The 17,437-nt window shown below is 36.0% G+C and overlaps 1 protein-coding gene across 2 annotated transcripts; it reads right to left on the bottom strand.

Annotated features, from left to right (window-relative positions):
- Window positions 1-326: 326 nt before the first annotated feature.
- Window positions 327-17,013, bottom strand: LOC128671614 (membrane alanyl aminopeptidase-like). Of its 2 annotated transcripts, none has more exons than XM_053748272.2 (14): window positions 16,421-17,013; window positions 11,388-11,540; window positions 10,775-11,059; window positions 10,214-10,394; window positions 9,545-9,822; window positions 8,175-8,343; window positions 7,341-7,518; window positions 6,529-6,632; window positions 5,844-6,038; window positions 4,950-5,146; window positions 4,566-4,742; window positions 4,143-4,289; window positions 3,410-3,488; window positions 327-1,512 (listed from the first exon to the last, which is right to left on the bottom strand). In XM_053748272.2, exons 1-14 carry the CDS (start codon window positions 16,939-16,941, stop codon window positions 1,300-1,302), a joined length of 2,877 nt encoding a protein of 958 aa, XP_053604247.1. In that variant the 5' UTR covers window positions 16,942-17,013; the 3' UTR covers window positions 327-1,299. The 2 variants fall into 2 exon arrangements, with proteins under 2 accessions (XP_053604247.1, XP_053604246.1); XM_053748271.2 differs by lacking the exon at window positions 16,421-17,013 and adding an exon at window positions 12,780-13,400.
- Window positions 17,014-17,437: the final 424 nt, after the last annotated feature.

The following is a 17,437-nucleotide window of genomic DNA, read 5'->3' on the forward strand; positions in this document are numbered from 1 at the left end:
AATATCAATTTTATGATATTAACGAGTTCTCAGTTGTTCACCCACACAATGCAAATACAGTTAAAATATGTTTATATTCAAATAGTTAATTGTATAATTATATATATTAATGTCTAGCCTTGCTACAATACATTGAATCTTAAAAGCTATTATTTATTTACAAATAACGTTATTTTATTTTTAATTATTATTATACATTGTCTCTCCTTGTACATAAAATATTCTATAAACTTTTAAAATATTATTTAAAAAATCCATAAAATTAATTAACTCTTACTAAAGTTATTCTATAAAAATTTAACTTTTAAAATATTATTTTTAAAAACCATAAAATTATCTAATGCTTATTAACTTTTTAACATTGAATATGAAACAAGAGGACGCATTTGTTTCATATTTAAATAATAAAAAATTAGGTATAATTATAAAATTACTACTAAATTATTATATAACAACATATTCTTATAACACTAAACCAAAACGAACGAAAAATAAAATTAAAGCTAAAACACACATGCAGTAGCTTGCACACTTGCATGCCAACCACTAGCTCCAGCTTAATACTTGCGTGCTTGTAGCTGGTACGGTAGAGGAGAAGCAATTTGATTTACTGACATATTGAATTTGACGTCAATAAGTAATGTATCAACATCATCCTAGTTGAATAAAAAATTTGGAATTTGGAATTTTTTTAATGTAACATGAAAGACTACGTGCGGGTAATAGTGAAAGTGCTGGAATAGTAAACGAAAAAAGAAGACTGCTGACAGAAATAGAAAATAGAAGAGGAAGAATGATTGGCCACTTGATACGACACGACGCCTTGTTGAAAACTATTTTTGAAGGAAAGGTGAAAGGAAGAAGAGGTCCAGAGAGACCGAGGAAGAACTTTAAAAGCACAGCCGAGGATAGAGAGCACGCAAGGGATGTAATACCATATGATACGGGGGAGGTACATCGAGTAAAAATGGGAATCAATGTAAATTTAGCCAGCAAATCTATACGAGTACGCACCGTGACAGCTACTGGCACGTGCCAGCTACAGGCATGCCAATGTGTAAACTACTGGCTTGTATATTTCCGCACTGATGTTCTATTTTTGAAATTTTTGATTCACCAAAAATAGATATTCGTTTGTCTTTAAAAAAATACCCCATTGTCTCAAGATGTATTTCAAAAATAGAACCCTTTTTATTATTTGCGATATTGCATAAGGTGAGAAGCTTTAACAATATTTTATCTAATATATAATATTATGTATTTTAATGTTATAATTAAAAAAATGTATTGAATTAGTATCTAATGATTAAACAGCGCGAAGAAGGCTGTTAAACACATCAAAAACATTGAAACTACAACAGTACGGCCATCATTTTCGTCAATCCACTCATATACAAAGTCCATATGGAGAGCATCCCAGGCTAAGTTTTGTACGATGAGATCGTAGGCTTTGTCTGCTGCTTCTTGAGAATCGCCCAAAGCGTTGTTTCTGTCACTTCTCCAGTTGTTGAACTGAAACGCATAGTATTTAAATACAGTCAACAGCGCATCAATCTAGCCAAATGCATTGGAATTTCGCCGCTATTACCGTGACATAGAGGTTTATGCAGAGGTCAATTAATTATAACCCTACATGTATCCATATCATTCTGAGAAGTGAATAAATAAATTTATTTTTATTATTATTATTTGTATCTCCTTTTGGTATTCACGGCACATAGTCCGGTCCTTTGAGAGGCTTGCGTGGGGATGAGGATCCAACAGGTAGAGGCCCTTTGGAGAATTTTGATGTTGCGTAGGTCTCCCGCCAAGACCCGCTCCCGGATATACCAATGAAATGATATGCCCATGAGCAGGTCTCGGCGGGAGAGTGAACTATTGCAGAATAATGGATAGAAGTACTGGTCTATAGAATGAAATTTGGATGGTCTGAGAATGGGCTATTGCAAAGAGTTCGGTCACCTGCCATAATCATGATAACTGACTATTCAGTGGCAGGTGGTGACTCGCCGCTCACTGGATGGGCCCCTGCCCCTCAAATCAGTCGCCGTGATTGGCGACAAAGGGCCCACATTAACATGGGCAGCTAAGGGTGTAGAGACGTGAGTCTGCGGGGCGCGATTGTGGTGATCCAGTCAGACGTCCCCGGCGTTATGACATTTTATCTTCCACCCTTCGAACATATAGCTCCCGCGACTCCACTCTGGCCGGCCGGTGAAGGCAAGCCAGAGGTAGGGGTCCTGTTACCTCTCGGTTTCCACTCCGACCTTGGGGAAGGAAGGCGGAGATGAGGAACAGGGGCCTCCCCTGGGAGCACTCAGATTCGTGGGGCAAGCTGCCCTGCGGGCTTTATTATTATTATTATTTGTATCTCCTTTTGGGATTCACGGCACTAAGTCCGGTCCTTTGAGAGGCTTGCGTGGGGATATGGATCCAACACGTAGAGGCCCTTTGGAGAATTTTGATGTTGTGTAGGTCTCCCGCCAAGACCCGCTCCCGGATATACCAATAAAATGATATGCCCATGAGCAGGTCTCGGCGGGAGTGTGAACTATTGCAGAATAATGGATAGAAGTACTGGTCTATAGAATGAAATTTGGATGGACTGAGAATGGGCTATTGCAAAGAGTTCGGTCACCTGCCATAATCATGATAACTGACTATTCAGTGGCAGGTGGTGACTCGCCGCTCACTGGATGGGCCCCTCAAATCAGTCGCCGCGATTGGCGCCAAAGGGGCAACATTGACGTGAGCGGCTAAGGGTGTAGAGAGGTGAGTCTGCGGGGCGCGAAATCGTGGTGATCCAGTCAGACGCCCCCGGCGTTATGACATTTTACACTTCCACCCTTCGAGCATATAGCTCTCGCGACTCCACTCTGGCCGGCCGATGAAGGCAAGCCAGAGGTAGGGGTCCTGTTACCTCGCGGTTTCCACTCCGACCTTGGGGAAGGAAGGCGGAGGTGAGGAACAGGGGCCTCCCCTGGGAGCACTCAGGTCCGTGGGGTCGCTACTCCCCAACAGCTCGCCACAAGCTGCCCTGCGGGCTTATTATTATTATTATTATGCATAGTAGTTTCATTGATCAGCACTTGCTTCCGGTAAATGAAAACATTGTGAGGAAATCTGCACTCTGGTTGACAATGAACTGGTTGATTATGAATCGAGAAGGTAATGACTGGCAAAACATTCAATTAATAGTGCCGAGAAAGTCGTTGTGTGTGTTTCTTTCCACGTAACGACCACGACCCTCGTCTAAGAGGACTACGGCATGTTGTAGATACTGTTTAAAATCTTTATCGTAAAAAAGTAACAATCGTAGTTAAGGTCAAAAGCACCAGAATGCTCTGCGTCATTATGAATTATATAAGATTAACTTTAATTATAATCGCAATTTTCGTCAAATTCTTACCTCTGTCGCAAGGAAATCGTTAGCCATATTTGAAGCTAAAAGGAATATCATTTCTTCCAACCTTTCAGCGCCACCGTACCTGAAATAATTTTTCCATGTCATCAATGTGCAAACTACAAATTTTAATTGAAAATTAAAATTTAATTCCTGGCCATGATAGCGAGCCGGCTAGACTGTCCCTACATCAACCACTGCTGCGATTTGCATGTAGTGAATAAAAATTAGGCTGCCACATACATTTGTTACTAACACTAGATTAGAAGCTTCTTTGTATACTACTAACATTTTTTTATATGAGTCCTGGATGCTCGAAATAAAGATTTTTATTATTATTATTATTAATTTTTCCACTATCATTTTTTCCCTAATATCCTTATGCATTTGGATCTCATAACTACAAGTAATATTTCCTATGGAACCGATGGTTACAGAGATACAAAAGCCTACAAATAAACAAATTGTACAGATTTCTCTCTGAGTGTTTTCCTGGTTTATTCCTTAAACGTTAAGCGTCTGACCCTAGGGTCCGATTTATATTCTTTCTCTTCAATCTCTAAAGGTAGTAATACCTTCAACTATTAGTACATTCTGTATTTTAATGGCAGCTCATAATTGGTATCCCCTTTTTAATTTCAGTGGGATTTTGTACGTAGCACTTGAGATCTATTGTAACAGTTATCTCAAAATTTAGCATAGGTACATTGGTTTACGAATAAATATTTAAATAACTCACATCTCTCTGATTTCATTAGTTCTCCTCGATATAAAGTTGAGAGCAACCAGGGCGTTCTCGTAGCTGCTTTCTATCACTGATGACAAAATTCTGACCCTCTCCTCAACCATGTACGGGGAGTCTGATGCTATAGTTGATTCCAAGAGTCTGTAATTAGATATTAATGGGGTTTACAGAAAAGTAACAAAACTGAAATGTTTGCTGATGAAAATGTTCGCTCAAAAATGCTAATGATACTTGCAATTAAAGGCTAAAACAAGCAATAATCATCGAAAGTTTGGGTTAATCGAAGCATTATGTTATGTTGTACCTACTGTTTTATTTTCCGTCTGCATTTAAATTAGAGAATGCTTTATGACAAATAATAGGATAATTTTAAGTTGTGACATAAAGTTAAAGCTCTTAAATATGTTTTATACATACACATTGATATAGTCCATATCGCGCGAGCATCCCAATGACTCCAAAATCACGACACGTTCATACTGCGTCGGCTCAATCTCCAATCTCCTCTCTAAAGCTTCGATAACAGTGTTGTCTCCCTCCCTCACCATGGTGCAATAGACTGCTGGTCTAATGTCTTGGGGAATATCAGGATTTCTGAGGAAAAAAGCCCACAAATAAATAACAATGGTAAAAGTGAACCTCCTTGAGAGACTCCTGCAAATCAAAGGTACAACAGTACGCATTACTTGCCTTGAATTTTGTCAGTAAATTGAATTGATCAGGCAACTTTTAATGGATGAAGTGTGTATGTAACTAAGCTGAGAATGCTGAGATTATAATTAACTTCATCAATGGACTTACACCGTGGGTTCGTCATTGGTGTTTGGACCGTAGAACCAATCAACAGCAGCCGCGATACAAGGCTGGTAGTTAGCTCTGCAAGCGTGGTCCATGACCAGACCTCGGGTGAGAGAATCCATGGCTGGCTCAGATATCTTCGGGTCTGGGTAAAAGCCAAGTTCGTTTTCAACTCTACCAATTGTTCTTCGCACCATTCTCTGTAATAGAAGCAGAATATAACTATTTTTATTTAGCACGGTCACATTTTTGATAGTTGCTTTCGAATTAATATTGAGTTTTGTTTTTTCTCTGTCTCCAGAGTGTAAGTTGCATCAGTCAACTTTGACATTAACTTTAACCAGCGCGCTGCAAGTATAAATAAAATGGCGTACTTTGCATTTTGCCGCGCAGGTACAATTTGACTAAAATATTTTGTAACGTAACTTGAGTTTAAATTTTCATTTAATATGTTATGTTATTTCTATCAGCAAATTAATCTAGTCAACAATGCAATCAATCTGTAGATTTGCTTTTGAGACTGCCGGCGTTTGGGGTTACGAGGCAAATACTTTTTTGGTAGAAATGGGCTGTGGGATTTCCGAGCGATCCAATGATAGACGCTCTATGTCATTCCTGGCTCAAAGGCTCTCCTTAGCAATTCAACGCGGTAATGCAGCTAGTATTATAGGGACCTTCGGGCCAGGTTCGACACGGAGTGGCCTCATAGATTAACTTTTTGACGAAGCATGTTGCAGATTCCTTCATGTAAACATTTTGACGACGTTTCTTGCGGATTTTACTGTTGTATATTTTGACGAAGCTTGTGGCGGATACTTTTCTGTATACGTTTTGTATAAAAATAAAACAATTATTTAAATTTGAAAATGTTGCACTTGATTCATCTTCAAGACCTACCAGATAAATATCAGGATCCAGATCTTCATCTTCAGTGACTAACGCGACCAGTCGCTTTCTCAAGAAGTCCATGTTTCTCACGAATGCCTTCCAAGGAGCATATGACGTCTCGTGTTCCATTGTCAGAACCACCCAGAATGCTACGTCGTAGCCCAATCGATTAGCGCGTGCTAAGTTTAGAGAATCATCTACAAGCTGTGGGAGAACAAACATATTCATTTTAAGTCATTGACCTCTTCCTGATAAAATATCATATAGTATAAATGTAAAATAGCATCGAAATATAACATGTGATACCATAATTATATATGTATTGTCTAGACCTAATTGTACCATGTTTAATGAATAAATTCCTTGATTCATTTACTCATACAGATAGTGTTAAAATTGTGTTTTTAAAGTGTTGAATATAGTTAAGAAGATTTTCATTCAATCCTCATAAATACCGGACTTGCTTGGAGATTTATTTTCTTCTAATTTTCTAAATAAAGTTAAGTAATAATTAAAAAAAAAATCTTGCTAATTTATGCCAAAAATCAGAGAAATTTCTCATCAAATAGTATGGCTGTTGTATGAGACAAAAATCATACGGTTATCAATGAAAGCAACGATATATTTTTAATGATATGAAAAGTAAAACAAAGCCTAACATCAAATACATAATCATGTTAAGTTCTTCACTCACAGTGCCACGGTTCAACGGATGAATGACTTCTCTTTGGTCGGGGTCGTTCAGCGCTTCGATGAGCTGCTCCCATAGATCGTCCGCGTAGTTCACACGGTAGTAGCCTAAAATAGATTTGGTTTCATTCTTTGGCTTGTCAAAGGATAATATTGTAGGTAAAACAGATAGGTCTTAGGTTCGAATTCTACTCTATCCAATAGAACGTAACAGGTTTCAGATATGTTTTGATATTAAAAAACGTGTAATCCGTTGATGCGTGGAATTAAATTTGTGATTGTTGTTTGTGAATTTAGAAACTGTGTTAAACCATCAAAAGAACTGAAGAAAATTTGTGAAATTCTATTGCGTGAGAATGCGACTTTAAGATTTCCATTGGTTTGATAAAATATAATTGTTTGGTATTGGTAAAAAAATATATTCCAAGTTCAATTCTTACTCGAGCTTAATGGAACAGAACACGACTTGATGCCTTATAGAAGCGGTGGTGGTGTAATGGTTAAGACGCCCGCCTGTGGATTGAAAGGCCCCACTCGTGCCATATGAGTTTGTATACAAATCTGACTCATATATAGTAGTTTTCATCGACCACGACCACTTGCTTCCGGTGAAGGAAAACATCGTGAGGAAACCTACACACTGGTTGATTATTATTAACTTGTGTGTGAAATGGAAAAGGCATGGCAAACCACTCCATTAATAATGCCAAGAAAGTTGTTGTGTGTGTTGCATTCCACGTAATGACCACGACCCTCAGCCATGAGGAATACGACTATGAAGAAGAAGAAGAAAGCGAATTAGCAGAAGTTACGTACCTTGACCTTGAATATTAAAGATTACCCAATCCTCTTCTCCCAAGTTCATGTCTAGCATAAGAGTGCCGTCAGACATATCTTCAGGATGTATATTATCGAAGTTAGGATCGATACTGGTCGTGTACGTGATGGGTATTCTGAAGCTCCTTTGTGGTAGTGAAGTATAAGAGAATCGCTCCTGAAGTAAATGTCAATTATTTTTTCTTTGTGCTACCAAATAGACGTGTGGTTCACCTGATGGTCACCACAGCCTATCAACGCAACACCAGAAATGTCATATGAACGTTGCTTACTTTATAGCCTAGTATCTTTTGCCAGATAGCATATAGCCTTAAATAGCATATAGATTTTTTGTCTCAAAATTGGCTATTGTAGTGAAGCGGAAGGATTCTTTAGTAATAGACGTCAGGGAACAAAAATGAAAATATTATAGTTTATTAATTTCATAGAGTAATGTATATAAATATTTATTATACAAGTTCAAGATGTCATCTTATGTATAAGTCATTGAAAAGTAAAAATGAAAGTTAAATTGCGCTTTACGATTTATGAAGTTTAAAAAAAACTACTAACTAAATCTCGTTGAAAATAATTTTCGGTGGAAGTTTACATAATAATGTACATCATATATTTTTATAAAGTGGCTGTGACATACGGACGGACGGATGGACAGACAGACACGATGAATCTATAAGGGTTCTGTTTTTTTAATTTGGCTACGGAACCCTAAAAATAGAACAAATAAAATTTATCCACGAACAGATGTATTAGCGGCTAGGAAACATTAATTTGTAAGGGTAATGATGATGAACAGCTTCATAAAGTCACAGTTACCTGGGTCAAAACAAGGCCACCAGATCTCTGGCTGACAAATATACTTGGGTAGCCTGTGTTCTTCAGCCACTGCTCCATATACTCTTCTACATCCTCAATAAATTCATTACCACCGAATTCACTGTTAATTGCGTCGTAGAAATTAATAGCATTAACTGTTTGCAGTGACCTGGCAAACAAATTGATAGTATATTATTACAGTTTTTGAGATACAGGTGGGCCCTCAGACAACGCTATAAGGACTGAGGTATTTAAAACATCGTAACTCGCTTATTCGGCTTTCACAAAATCTAATTCCAACTTTCACAATTCTTATGGAATGTTCACTAAATCCCAAGCATATTTTCATAGAATTTTATGAAGTGGGCCCTCAGACCACACGCACTATGTAATTATATTCACTAAAATATCTCGTTTCTAAATCCTTGAAACAAGCATGATTATATTTGTTGCCCTTAAAATATAGCTTTGATCGCGGCTTCGCCCTTGCATCTCGACAGTCGATCGACGATCGACACTTAGCAATATATTGCGATTAAACCTATACAAAAGTTTAAGTTAGTCTATCCTCTATATCACTGAGAAAACCGCATAAAATTTTTATCCAGAAATTTTAACGTTTTGCGTGAACAAACATAGCCCGCTTATTATATGCATAGACTAGATGAATGTATCATAATATGTTTCAGTATACCTTTTGACCATGTACTTTATTGTGAACTTACATTGTTATATTACTGATAAAAATTATACATAAATTTATATTTATAAAATGGTAAGCCCGTCTGGCATAATAGGGACCAACACTGTTTGAATGAGTTTCTTTCGGCATTTCTTCCCAACCGTGGTCGTTCCGAAATGCTAGTAGTTTGTGCTTTGGTAAATATAATTTCATTTAGAATATGACGTGAAAAAGTGCCTGTGAAGGCCTAATTTCTGAATAAATGATTTGATTTTGATTTTTTATTTTGTGTATTATTATATGTATAGATTAGAAATCTATAAGTACGTAGACAGCCTGAAGATGTCGTTGTCAAACTTGCATTTCGAAACATGCTACAGCTTCATGATAGATTGAAGTATCTCTTCTCGAGATAGATAAATTTATCATATTTTAGTGATAACAATATTTTCACATTGTATCTAACTCAATCACACAGTAAATTCTAATAAAACTTGCATTTAGAGCCAATTTTGTCTGCCATTTTGTCTTATTTTACACAATCGATATAAATGCTTAAATAAACATATGAAAACAATATCTAAATATAATATTTTTTTGTGTCTTTTCGCCTTATTTTACGCAATTGATACGGAACTTTAAAAAATCACATGATAACAAAAGAATAGCTAACAAAAATAAAATGTACCTTGAATTAAGCAGCGATTGGCAAGCAATTTGAATGAAATCTTGATCATCTCCTCCTAGGATAAGCTTTAACATTCTCATAAGCGCAAGTGACTTGTACTTCACACTTTTTCTATGTTCCCTTATTTCTCCAATATCGAATATATCTTCATTCGGCTCTAAGATTCTGGAGGTCAGTGAAGCATCACGAATCAGACTTTCTTGAATCACTTCAGTCACGAACAATGTGTTTACGTCTAGGAGAGATACGTCTGTTGCACCCCCTGTCATTTCTTGGAACTGAAAAATATGATCTTATGAGTAGTGTAATAGGTACATCATTTTCAATTGATGCAGTTACGTTATATATGAATACAGTTAATTTTCCATTTGGACTTGCAGTCGAACTCTCCTTTTGACGATAGTAACCAATTTTTAAATTGATTATCTTAAGTCATCAAAATTCTGTAACGAGTTCTGTCCGAACGAGGCGAGCAGTAAGTAAAATGATATTTACATTGAAAACAAAATCATTGAAAATTGCCATTAAAAATTTACTTATAGCCCCTACTGATATTGAAAGTGCAAGTAAAGGAAAAAAATCTTCAAGACGTCAAAGCTTAACTTTTGTAGAGAATATAAAGCACCTAACTAATGACTATGAATAGTATAAGATATAAACAATGCAAACCTCTCTTAAAATCTCCCACGCCGCATAAGACCCCAAACCTGATATTACCCACTCGTACCTCCAGTTTTCAGGGTATATCACATAGCCGAACCATTGTCTTGCCATAGCTTCTGCTACTTTCACTAATGCTATACTTCTTTGCTTCACTGATTGTTGTGTGGCCATGACTACATATGGCTCCCTGAAATTAATATATAATTTAAAATACATGATATTTACTTTATAATATAATACAAGAACTAGAAAGTAAGGTTTTGGTTCTTTAGCACTTATCAATGATATTATTCACCTGGGTGCATTTGGCGATTAAAATGTTCTGTGATTGTTGTCAAAATGGTTTTGTGATAACTGCCAATATTATTTAGTCCCACATTGTTATTTACTAAGTACGCTATGATAAAATATAATGAGGATTTTTTGGTCAATAATAAGCGCTACTTGTTGATTATTGGCTGACATTAAAATGGAAAAGCTACGCAAAAAAGTGTGCAAAATATAAACGTTAAATTTGCCTTAGACATGAACCTCACTCAACAAGCGTTAGTGCCAAATTCAACTCACCAAATAGCCACTGTAGATAAAGCGCTCCATTCTGTATCAACATCGGGCAGAGCTAATATGACCATTCTTCCGTCTTGGTTTACATCGATTTCAAGATATTCCTTGTTAGTCCAAGTGTTAAGGGTGTTGTAAAAAAAGTTGATGGCCACGGCTTGGGCATCTTGGTTGGTAAGGCCTGTGCGTCCGTAGACTTGGACTCCTGGTGTAGGGACGAGCATGCTTTCAAAGTTGTGTGCGATCATGCCCCAAATATTAGGCGGGCCCATCATAGAAACGAACGTGTTTCTGGAAGAGAACTTGATTTTAGAGCAAACTCCATCGATTCACTTGAAGAAATACTGACTAGATTTTGGAACAGTAAAGAGTGGAAAGATTTGTCCAATTTTAAATTTTCTTTCTTTCATGAACACTAAAGAATTTTAATCCAGAATTCAAAAGACTGAAGAGTTTACAGACGAATATACCAAATTACTTGAATATATAAAGACCGCTACAAAACCCGATTTTGGTTTAATTGGCATTTTACATGCCTTTTACAACTCTTTGTCAACTTCCACAACAATACTTAATTTACAGAAAACTTTCAGAGAAAATAAAATATAAGTTCACTTACTGACTGTTTTCTACCAACATAGAATTCCCGACCAAATGGTTGTAGTTCAAATTGTTAAATGTAAAAGAAATTGTGGATGCTTCTGTCGGTTCGTCCATGCACGGAAAGACACGTCTTGCGTTCGTCGGGTGCAAGTTCATGGCTACGTAAGTACTGAAACAAAAAATTAAGGTATTCTGTATTATAAATAGAAGTGTTTGCATGTGTATTTTTGTATGAAGATTTCAGTTACTCCATCATGCTAATTGTACTGGACAGATTTTTTTAATATGACCAGGTATAAGACGGTCAGGACTTTTTTCCTAAAATTATCATATGAGCGACGCCCGGCGAGGGACCATGGAGCAGCAGTATCAACAGGATATATTTAAAAAATGTATGAGGGGTCTTAAAAGGACAGGTCTTGTCTGTCTTTATGCAGTATACGCGCATTACGCAAAACTTACATTATTTTTAAGGTTGAACTAAAAAACTCAAGCAGATTCAACATTAGTTTTAGAATTTCAACGTGTTATTATATTATGATAAAGCGCCAAATGATTTATTATAATTTATGAATATGTCTCATGACTTTTATTTACGTTTTATATACAATCACTTTTATAAAGCAGAAAGATATTATTCAAACTCTATGCAACTACGGACAAATTCTAGTTTTACATTTTCAGTCCGAATTAACAGAATTACAAACGAATGCACTTCAGGCATTTTCGCCTTATTTCGAACAATTTTCAATATAAAATAAGGCAAATTTAGGACACAATCAGTCGGTTAAATTTGTATACATATCTTGCAAATTAGATTATCATTATTTTTTATTTACTTAACTATTAATAAATTTTTATTTATTCAGATAACCAAGAACTAATAAACCTTTGAAATCTACCTATTTTAAAAACTTATCAATTAAAAATATATACAAAATATGGCCTTGTAGACAAGATGCCCATCACACAGACAGCATTCCCGCGCTGAATTGCAATGGAAATTCGCTGTGCAAGAAAGCTCGTGCGAGAAACTCTCTGTACAATCCTCGTGCACCTATATCCCAAAAGCCTGTAGTTTCGACGCCAAAAGCCACAAATTCGTATTGACCGCCGAGAAAACTATATTTTTGGGTCTTTAAGCGTTCCCGGTCATCTGTCGCCATTCCGGCCTGCCTGCTCGTTGCAGGGAGGTAGGACGCACAAGTGGCTTCGAGGCAATGAGATCGTCACGCCACGGACAGTGCGAGGTTCGATAGCTGCGGGGATATTGACACTGACGAACGCCTTCTGATGATGTCATTTTGAGCGTGATGAGATTTACGGCTGGCACTGAAACCATCTACGAAAGCTCCACAGGAAGCACGGCTGTGACTTACATATACATAAATAATAAATTGATATTTACTTTTCAGGATCCCCTCCCACATATAAACCATGTCCCACATTATCTAGCGATCCTGAGTATTCAACTATAACAGTATAAGTCAAAGATAATCTGGCTGGAGATATTTCCAATCTTCCGTTACGTGACCGAAAACTAGCCGGGTCTGGATTTAAGTTATTAATAAATCCAGCAAACACATTTCGGACTCGTAGACCTTCCATATGAAAGATTATTGGATTTTCTCTTGTTGTTGATTCGATTTCCACATTCATCACCACTCTTCCATCAAATGTGCTATTATTTATAGTCAACTCAATTGCGTATTGTCTGACTATTTGTCCTGGTCTTACATCTCCTCTTAACGAGGCCCTTGTTATATTTAAAGGAAAAGTAACATTATGATCTTCGTCAACCGTTATATCTGCAGTCACTTTATCTACATCCAATTCTGGGATAATTTCACCAGTGTTAACGGTATTTACAGGTAAGCACTCAAACACATTAAATGACACGAAGTAAAAGAGTAAAAACACCATCTTCCATTTACATTTAACAAATAGCATGTTTGCAATATGGTCTTTCAAATTTCACTTAAACAGCCATACGTTCTCTTCGCGATACCGATCATATTAAAATAGGTTACAATTTTCGATGAGCATCAAAATTGACTCTTGATAACGTGCATGTAAGAGATAAAGGTAGAAAGATTCCTAGTTATGTTCAAATGTGAAGACTTTCGAGTGGTTTTGAGGAAACTATTGTACGTGACCAGATTAGGGTACAGTCAGTCATGTAAACTTCTCAAGTTACAATGGCTTCTATGCAGCGGTAATAGCGACTCATTTTGTTTGGTTGTTGTGTGTTGATGTGTGTACCTACATTTAATAAAATTATTATTATATATTTTTTCACAGCTTTCTTTCTATTTAGGTAATAACATATCGACTATTAGCCAATAAAGCCATAATAATTATACGATGCAATTAAATATTATATTAATAAAACATTATTTAAAACATTCATTTTGAAGGTATTAAATCTAGCCGCCGGTCCCGGCTCCGCCTGGATAAAATTATAATAAAAAAGTAGTCTATGTTATTTCTGAAAGAATCTCTGGAAACTCTGGAATCTCTGGTGTCTCTTGTGGAAAATTTTATGAAAATTGGTCCAGTAGTTTTTGAGTTCATTCATTACAAACAAAAAAAACAAACAAATACAAAATTATTTCTCTTTATAATATTAGTATTGATTAAAATGCATGACACCTAGTATGGATTGCAAGGGCGAAACATTTTTTTAATCATTATTTATTGCAATCAACGATATTCTAAAATAAATTAGTTTAATTAGCATAATGGGAAGCAGGGGAGTGTATGTGAGCACTAAGAGAGGATTTTTGGAAATGGGTAAAACACTATTATCTGAAACTTCTACACATTTGAAGTTAGTGACTTAAAAATTGGATTATAGTTGTTTACAACAAATTAAAGAACACGTGTTTCAAGTTTTTCTGAAAATTTAGCCCTCAACCCCAAAAGGGAGGGTGAAAGAAGTACTCAATATATAATTTGTTATTAAAGTTTACAGAAGTGTATTCGCAACATGCTTCGTCAAAATATACAACAGAAAAATCCGCAAGAAGCTTCGTCAAAATGTTTACATGAAGGAATCTGCAACATGCTTCGTCAAAAAGTTAATGAATCTATGAGACAACTCCGTGCCGAACCCGGCCTAACGGTCCCTATATTTAATTAATTTTGTTATTTATATATTGAGTATCAGGTAAAGTAACTTAATGACAATGGCGCCACCGACTGACCACCACAGTCACAAGATCTTTCTTGCGCCTGTGGTGGTCACTCGAATTTCTGATAATTGCACGTACTATCTGTGATTGACACTATCTTGATGTTTTCATATCTTTATCATTTATCGTAACTGCTATAAAATTTATCTCATCTGTAGAACTATTTGCAATACTGGTATTGTCTAGATTATGTTTGCAATTTCATCTGCATGATTTGATGATTTAATTAGAGCTAGGTTTGATAATGATCAGGAGAAATAGTAAACTTTAGAAATCAATGCTAATTATCACACATAGGTATTTAGTGACAATAATATTCATATCCACATAGCATTACGTTTATGTCTCAATGATTAAATGTTGGGCAATGCTTTCAGAATTCAATCCACCTATTAAATAAATAAATATTTCTTATGATACAATAAATCGTAATGCTTCCGTCCTGGTTTGGAATCGAAAGAAAAACATATAATATTAGCTGCTTCTCATCCAGCCTAGACTGTAAAGAAACAACAAGAGAAACTGCTATTGACTTTACATAAACGATGGCCTATCAACCTATTTCACAAATCCAGAATTTAAAACACTAAATCTGCTATCAAGCACAACAAATAGGAGTCGAATGGAAGCCTCGAAATATATATAATAGAATCATTTGACCCGTATGGGAGAAAGAAGTCAAACTTTATATGTCTGAATCACATATTGAAATCATCAAAATATATATGTAATTTTATTAAATAAATCTTCCCGGCCAAATACTACCATAAAATGTTTAACGTTAATGTTAAACAAAATATTAGAGTCCTGGGTCCACTCTCCTACTTTTCGTCAATACTTCGCACAGTCGTCGAGATCTCTAGTTGTTTCCCATTTTATCTTTTCTTCTTCTTCTTCTTGACCTTATTCCACTCATGTAAGGTCGGCACAGTATGTATAAGTTCCTTCCATTTCGTTCTGTCATTTGCCATGTCCATTTCTTCTTAGGTCTTCCTCTATTTTTGGAACCCTTCACTTCCATCTTTAATGCCCTCTGAGTTCCCATTTTATCCCATCGGCACGCATATCATCCATGAGGCCTATTTGTTACTGTAACGGCGGTTCTTGAGGTATTACAACCGTAAATGCGACTGGGAAAATACGATGATAAATAAGATATGATAATAGAGATAAGATATACGACGACCTCCTTGATGTCCAGTGGTCACCACGTCCGCCCGCTATTCGGAGCAAAATTGACTCCCAGCATGGCGGCTCACAGGTGTAATATGTTGACACATATTTTACCTATATTATAGTCATTTGTTTGCCGCGAACTTAACCTCGCGAACACAATAAATTTTTACAAAATTCTGAATATTTCAAAAATTACTTAACCGATTTTGTTGCCCCACAAACTTAAACATTCTATTGACAGAACCTACATACCTTTTACATTTATTCAAAATCAGATCATAGGTTCGAAAATTATCGCGTTACAAACATACATAACATACATACATACTGTATTTTTGCACCAAGTTGCTCGCTTTGGTCGCTCGGGCAATAAATTTTAGAGCACAGAGTACCTCAATAATTCATTTTTGATCACCTATCTGAGTCACCGCTAATGCAAGAATAATGACCAAACCACTACGCCACATAGCTCCATTTTATGTGATTATATATTCTTCAATAGGCAACATAATTTCATAATTCATAAGTTATAATATAAATCTGCAACTTGTATGTGTGTTATTATATTAGTTCATTATAATTCATTATCGTCATTAACTTACGCAAATATTAGTTCACCTATCACGTTTCTTTTTGTTACATGATTTTTAGATTATTTCATTGAAAAATCCATACTTACTTTCCTGGATATATTCCGGTAAACAATCCTACGCCAGCCAGTTCCAAACTCCCCGAGTATTCAATGCTAAAAGTGTACAATGACGCAATCCTTCCAGTTTCAATGAACAGCTGATTTTCATCTCCATCGACCCAAAAGTTTTCAGGATCGAATATCACGGAGCCACCGCCAATGCGGAAGTTAACTGAGTGTACTTCCAACCCTTCACAGTTAAAGATTATGTCGTCTTCTCTTGTATTAATATCTATTATATTCACATCAATTTCTGCTATGCCGTTAAATACGCCACTGTTTACATCTGGTTCCAGGGTTATAGAGTATCTTGTGACTACTAGACCTGGTCTTATGGAGTTTCTCTTTGCAACTCTTGTTAGTTCCGTTTTATTGACTTCTTCAGCTTCAACATCGACACTAGATAAATCTAACTCCACAACTTTGACTGTTTCATTTTCTATATTTCTAATTGGTAAAGATTCGGAAAGCACTAATATAGCTAATAAATTAAATATTATCGTCCTCATTTTGATTTTTTTTATTGCTAGCTACTAACTCTACACATCTCAGATTGTTAAACCGGCCACGGCTAAACTGAAACTGACCAAGATGTTATCTTTTCAAAACAAGGATTGATCAAGTTAAGATTGACATGTGACTTTTACAAACGATTGTGGAAACGAAGTTGTGTTGACTCACATCTAAAATTGTTCATAATCTTGGTATTTACGCTTCGAAAGTTGATAAACATTTTGTTAGTTGCGAAAGAGTTGTACGGACAGACACATATCAAGCTGTCCACACTTACAGCAAATTCGTCACTACTAGTATTAGTATATATATCCTTGTATGTCAAATTGTTTTTTGCGGGTATGTGTACGGCTATTTGACGACTATAAATTTAATATTGATTGACGTCGTTGGTATTTTACAGAATAAAATACCCTGTCGGCATAAAAAAAACATGTCACTTCATGTCGATAACCAAAGGTCAAGACATTTTAAAATTTTTCAAATTCATGC

This window comes from Plodia interpunctella, chromosome 7 (assembly GCF_027563975.2).
Source record: "Plodia interpunctella isolate USDA-ARS_2022_Savannah chromosome 7, ilPloInte3.2, whole genome shotgun sequence".
NCBI classification, from domain to species: Eukaryota; Metazoa; Arthropoda; class Insecta; order Lepidoptera; family Pyralidae; genus Plodia; species Plodia interpunctella.

What these genes read in the sequence shown, in the direction of transcription:
- LOC128671614 (XM_053748271.2), bottom strand. Translation starts at nt 13,321, where the DNA reads ATGCTATTTGTTAAATGTAAATGGAAGATGGTGTTTTTACTCTTTTAC. An exon ending in GTGGGAGGGGATCCTGAAAA is followed by an intron (nt 11,541 to 12,779) that starts GTAAATATCAAT and finishes TTTTTGTTTCAG; the next exon opens with TACTTACGTAGCCATGAACT. An exon ending in TGGATCCTGATATTTATCTG is followed by an intron (nt 5,147 to 5,843) that starts GTAGGTCTTGAA and finishes CTTCTATTACAG; the next exon opens with AGAATGGTGCGAAGAACAAT.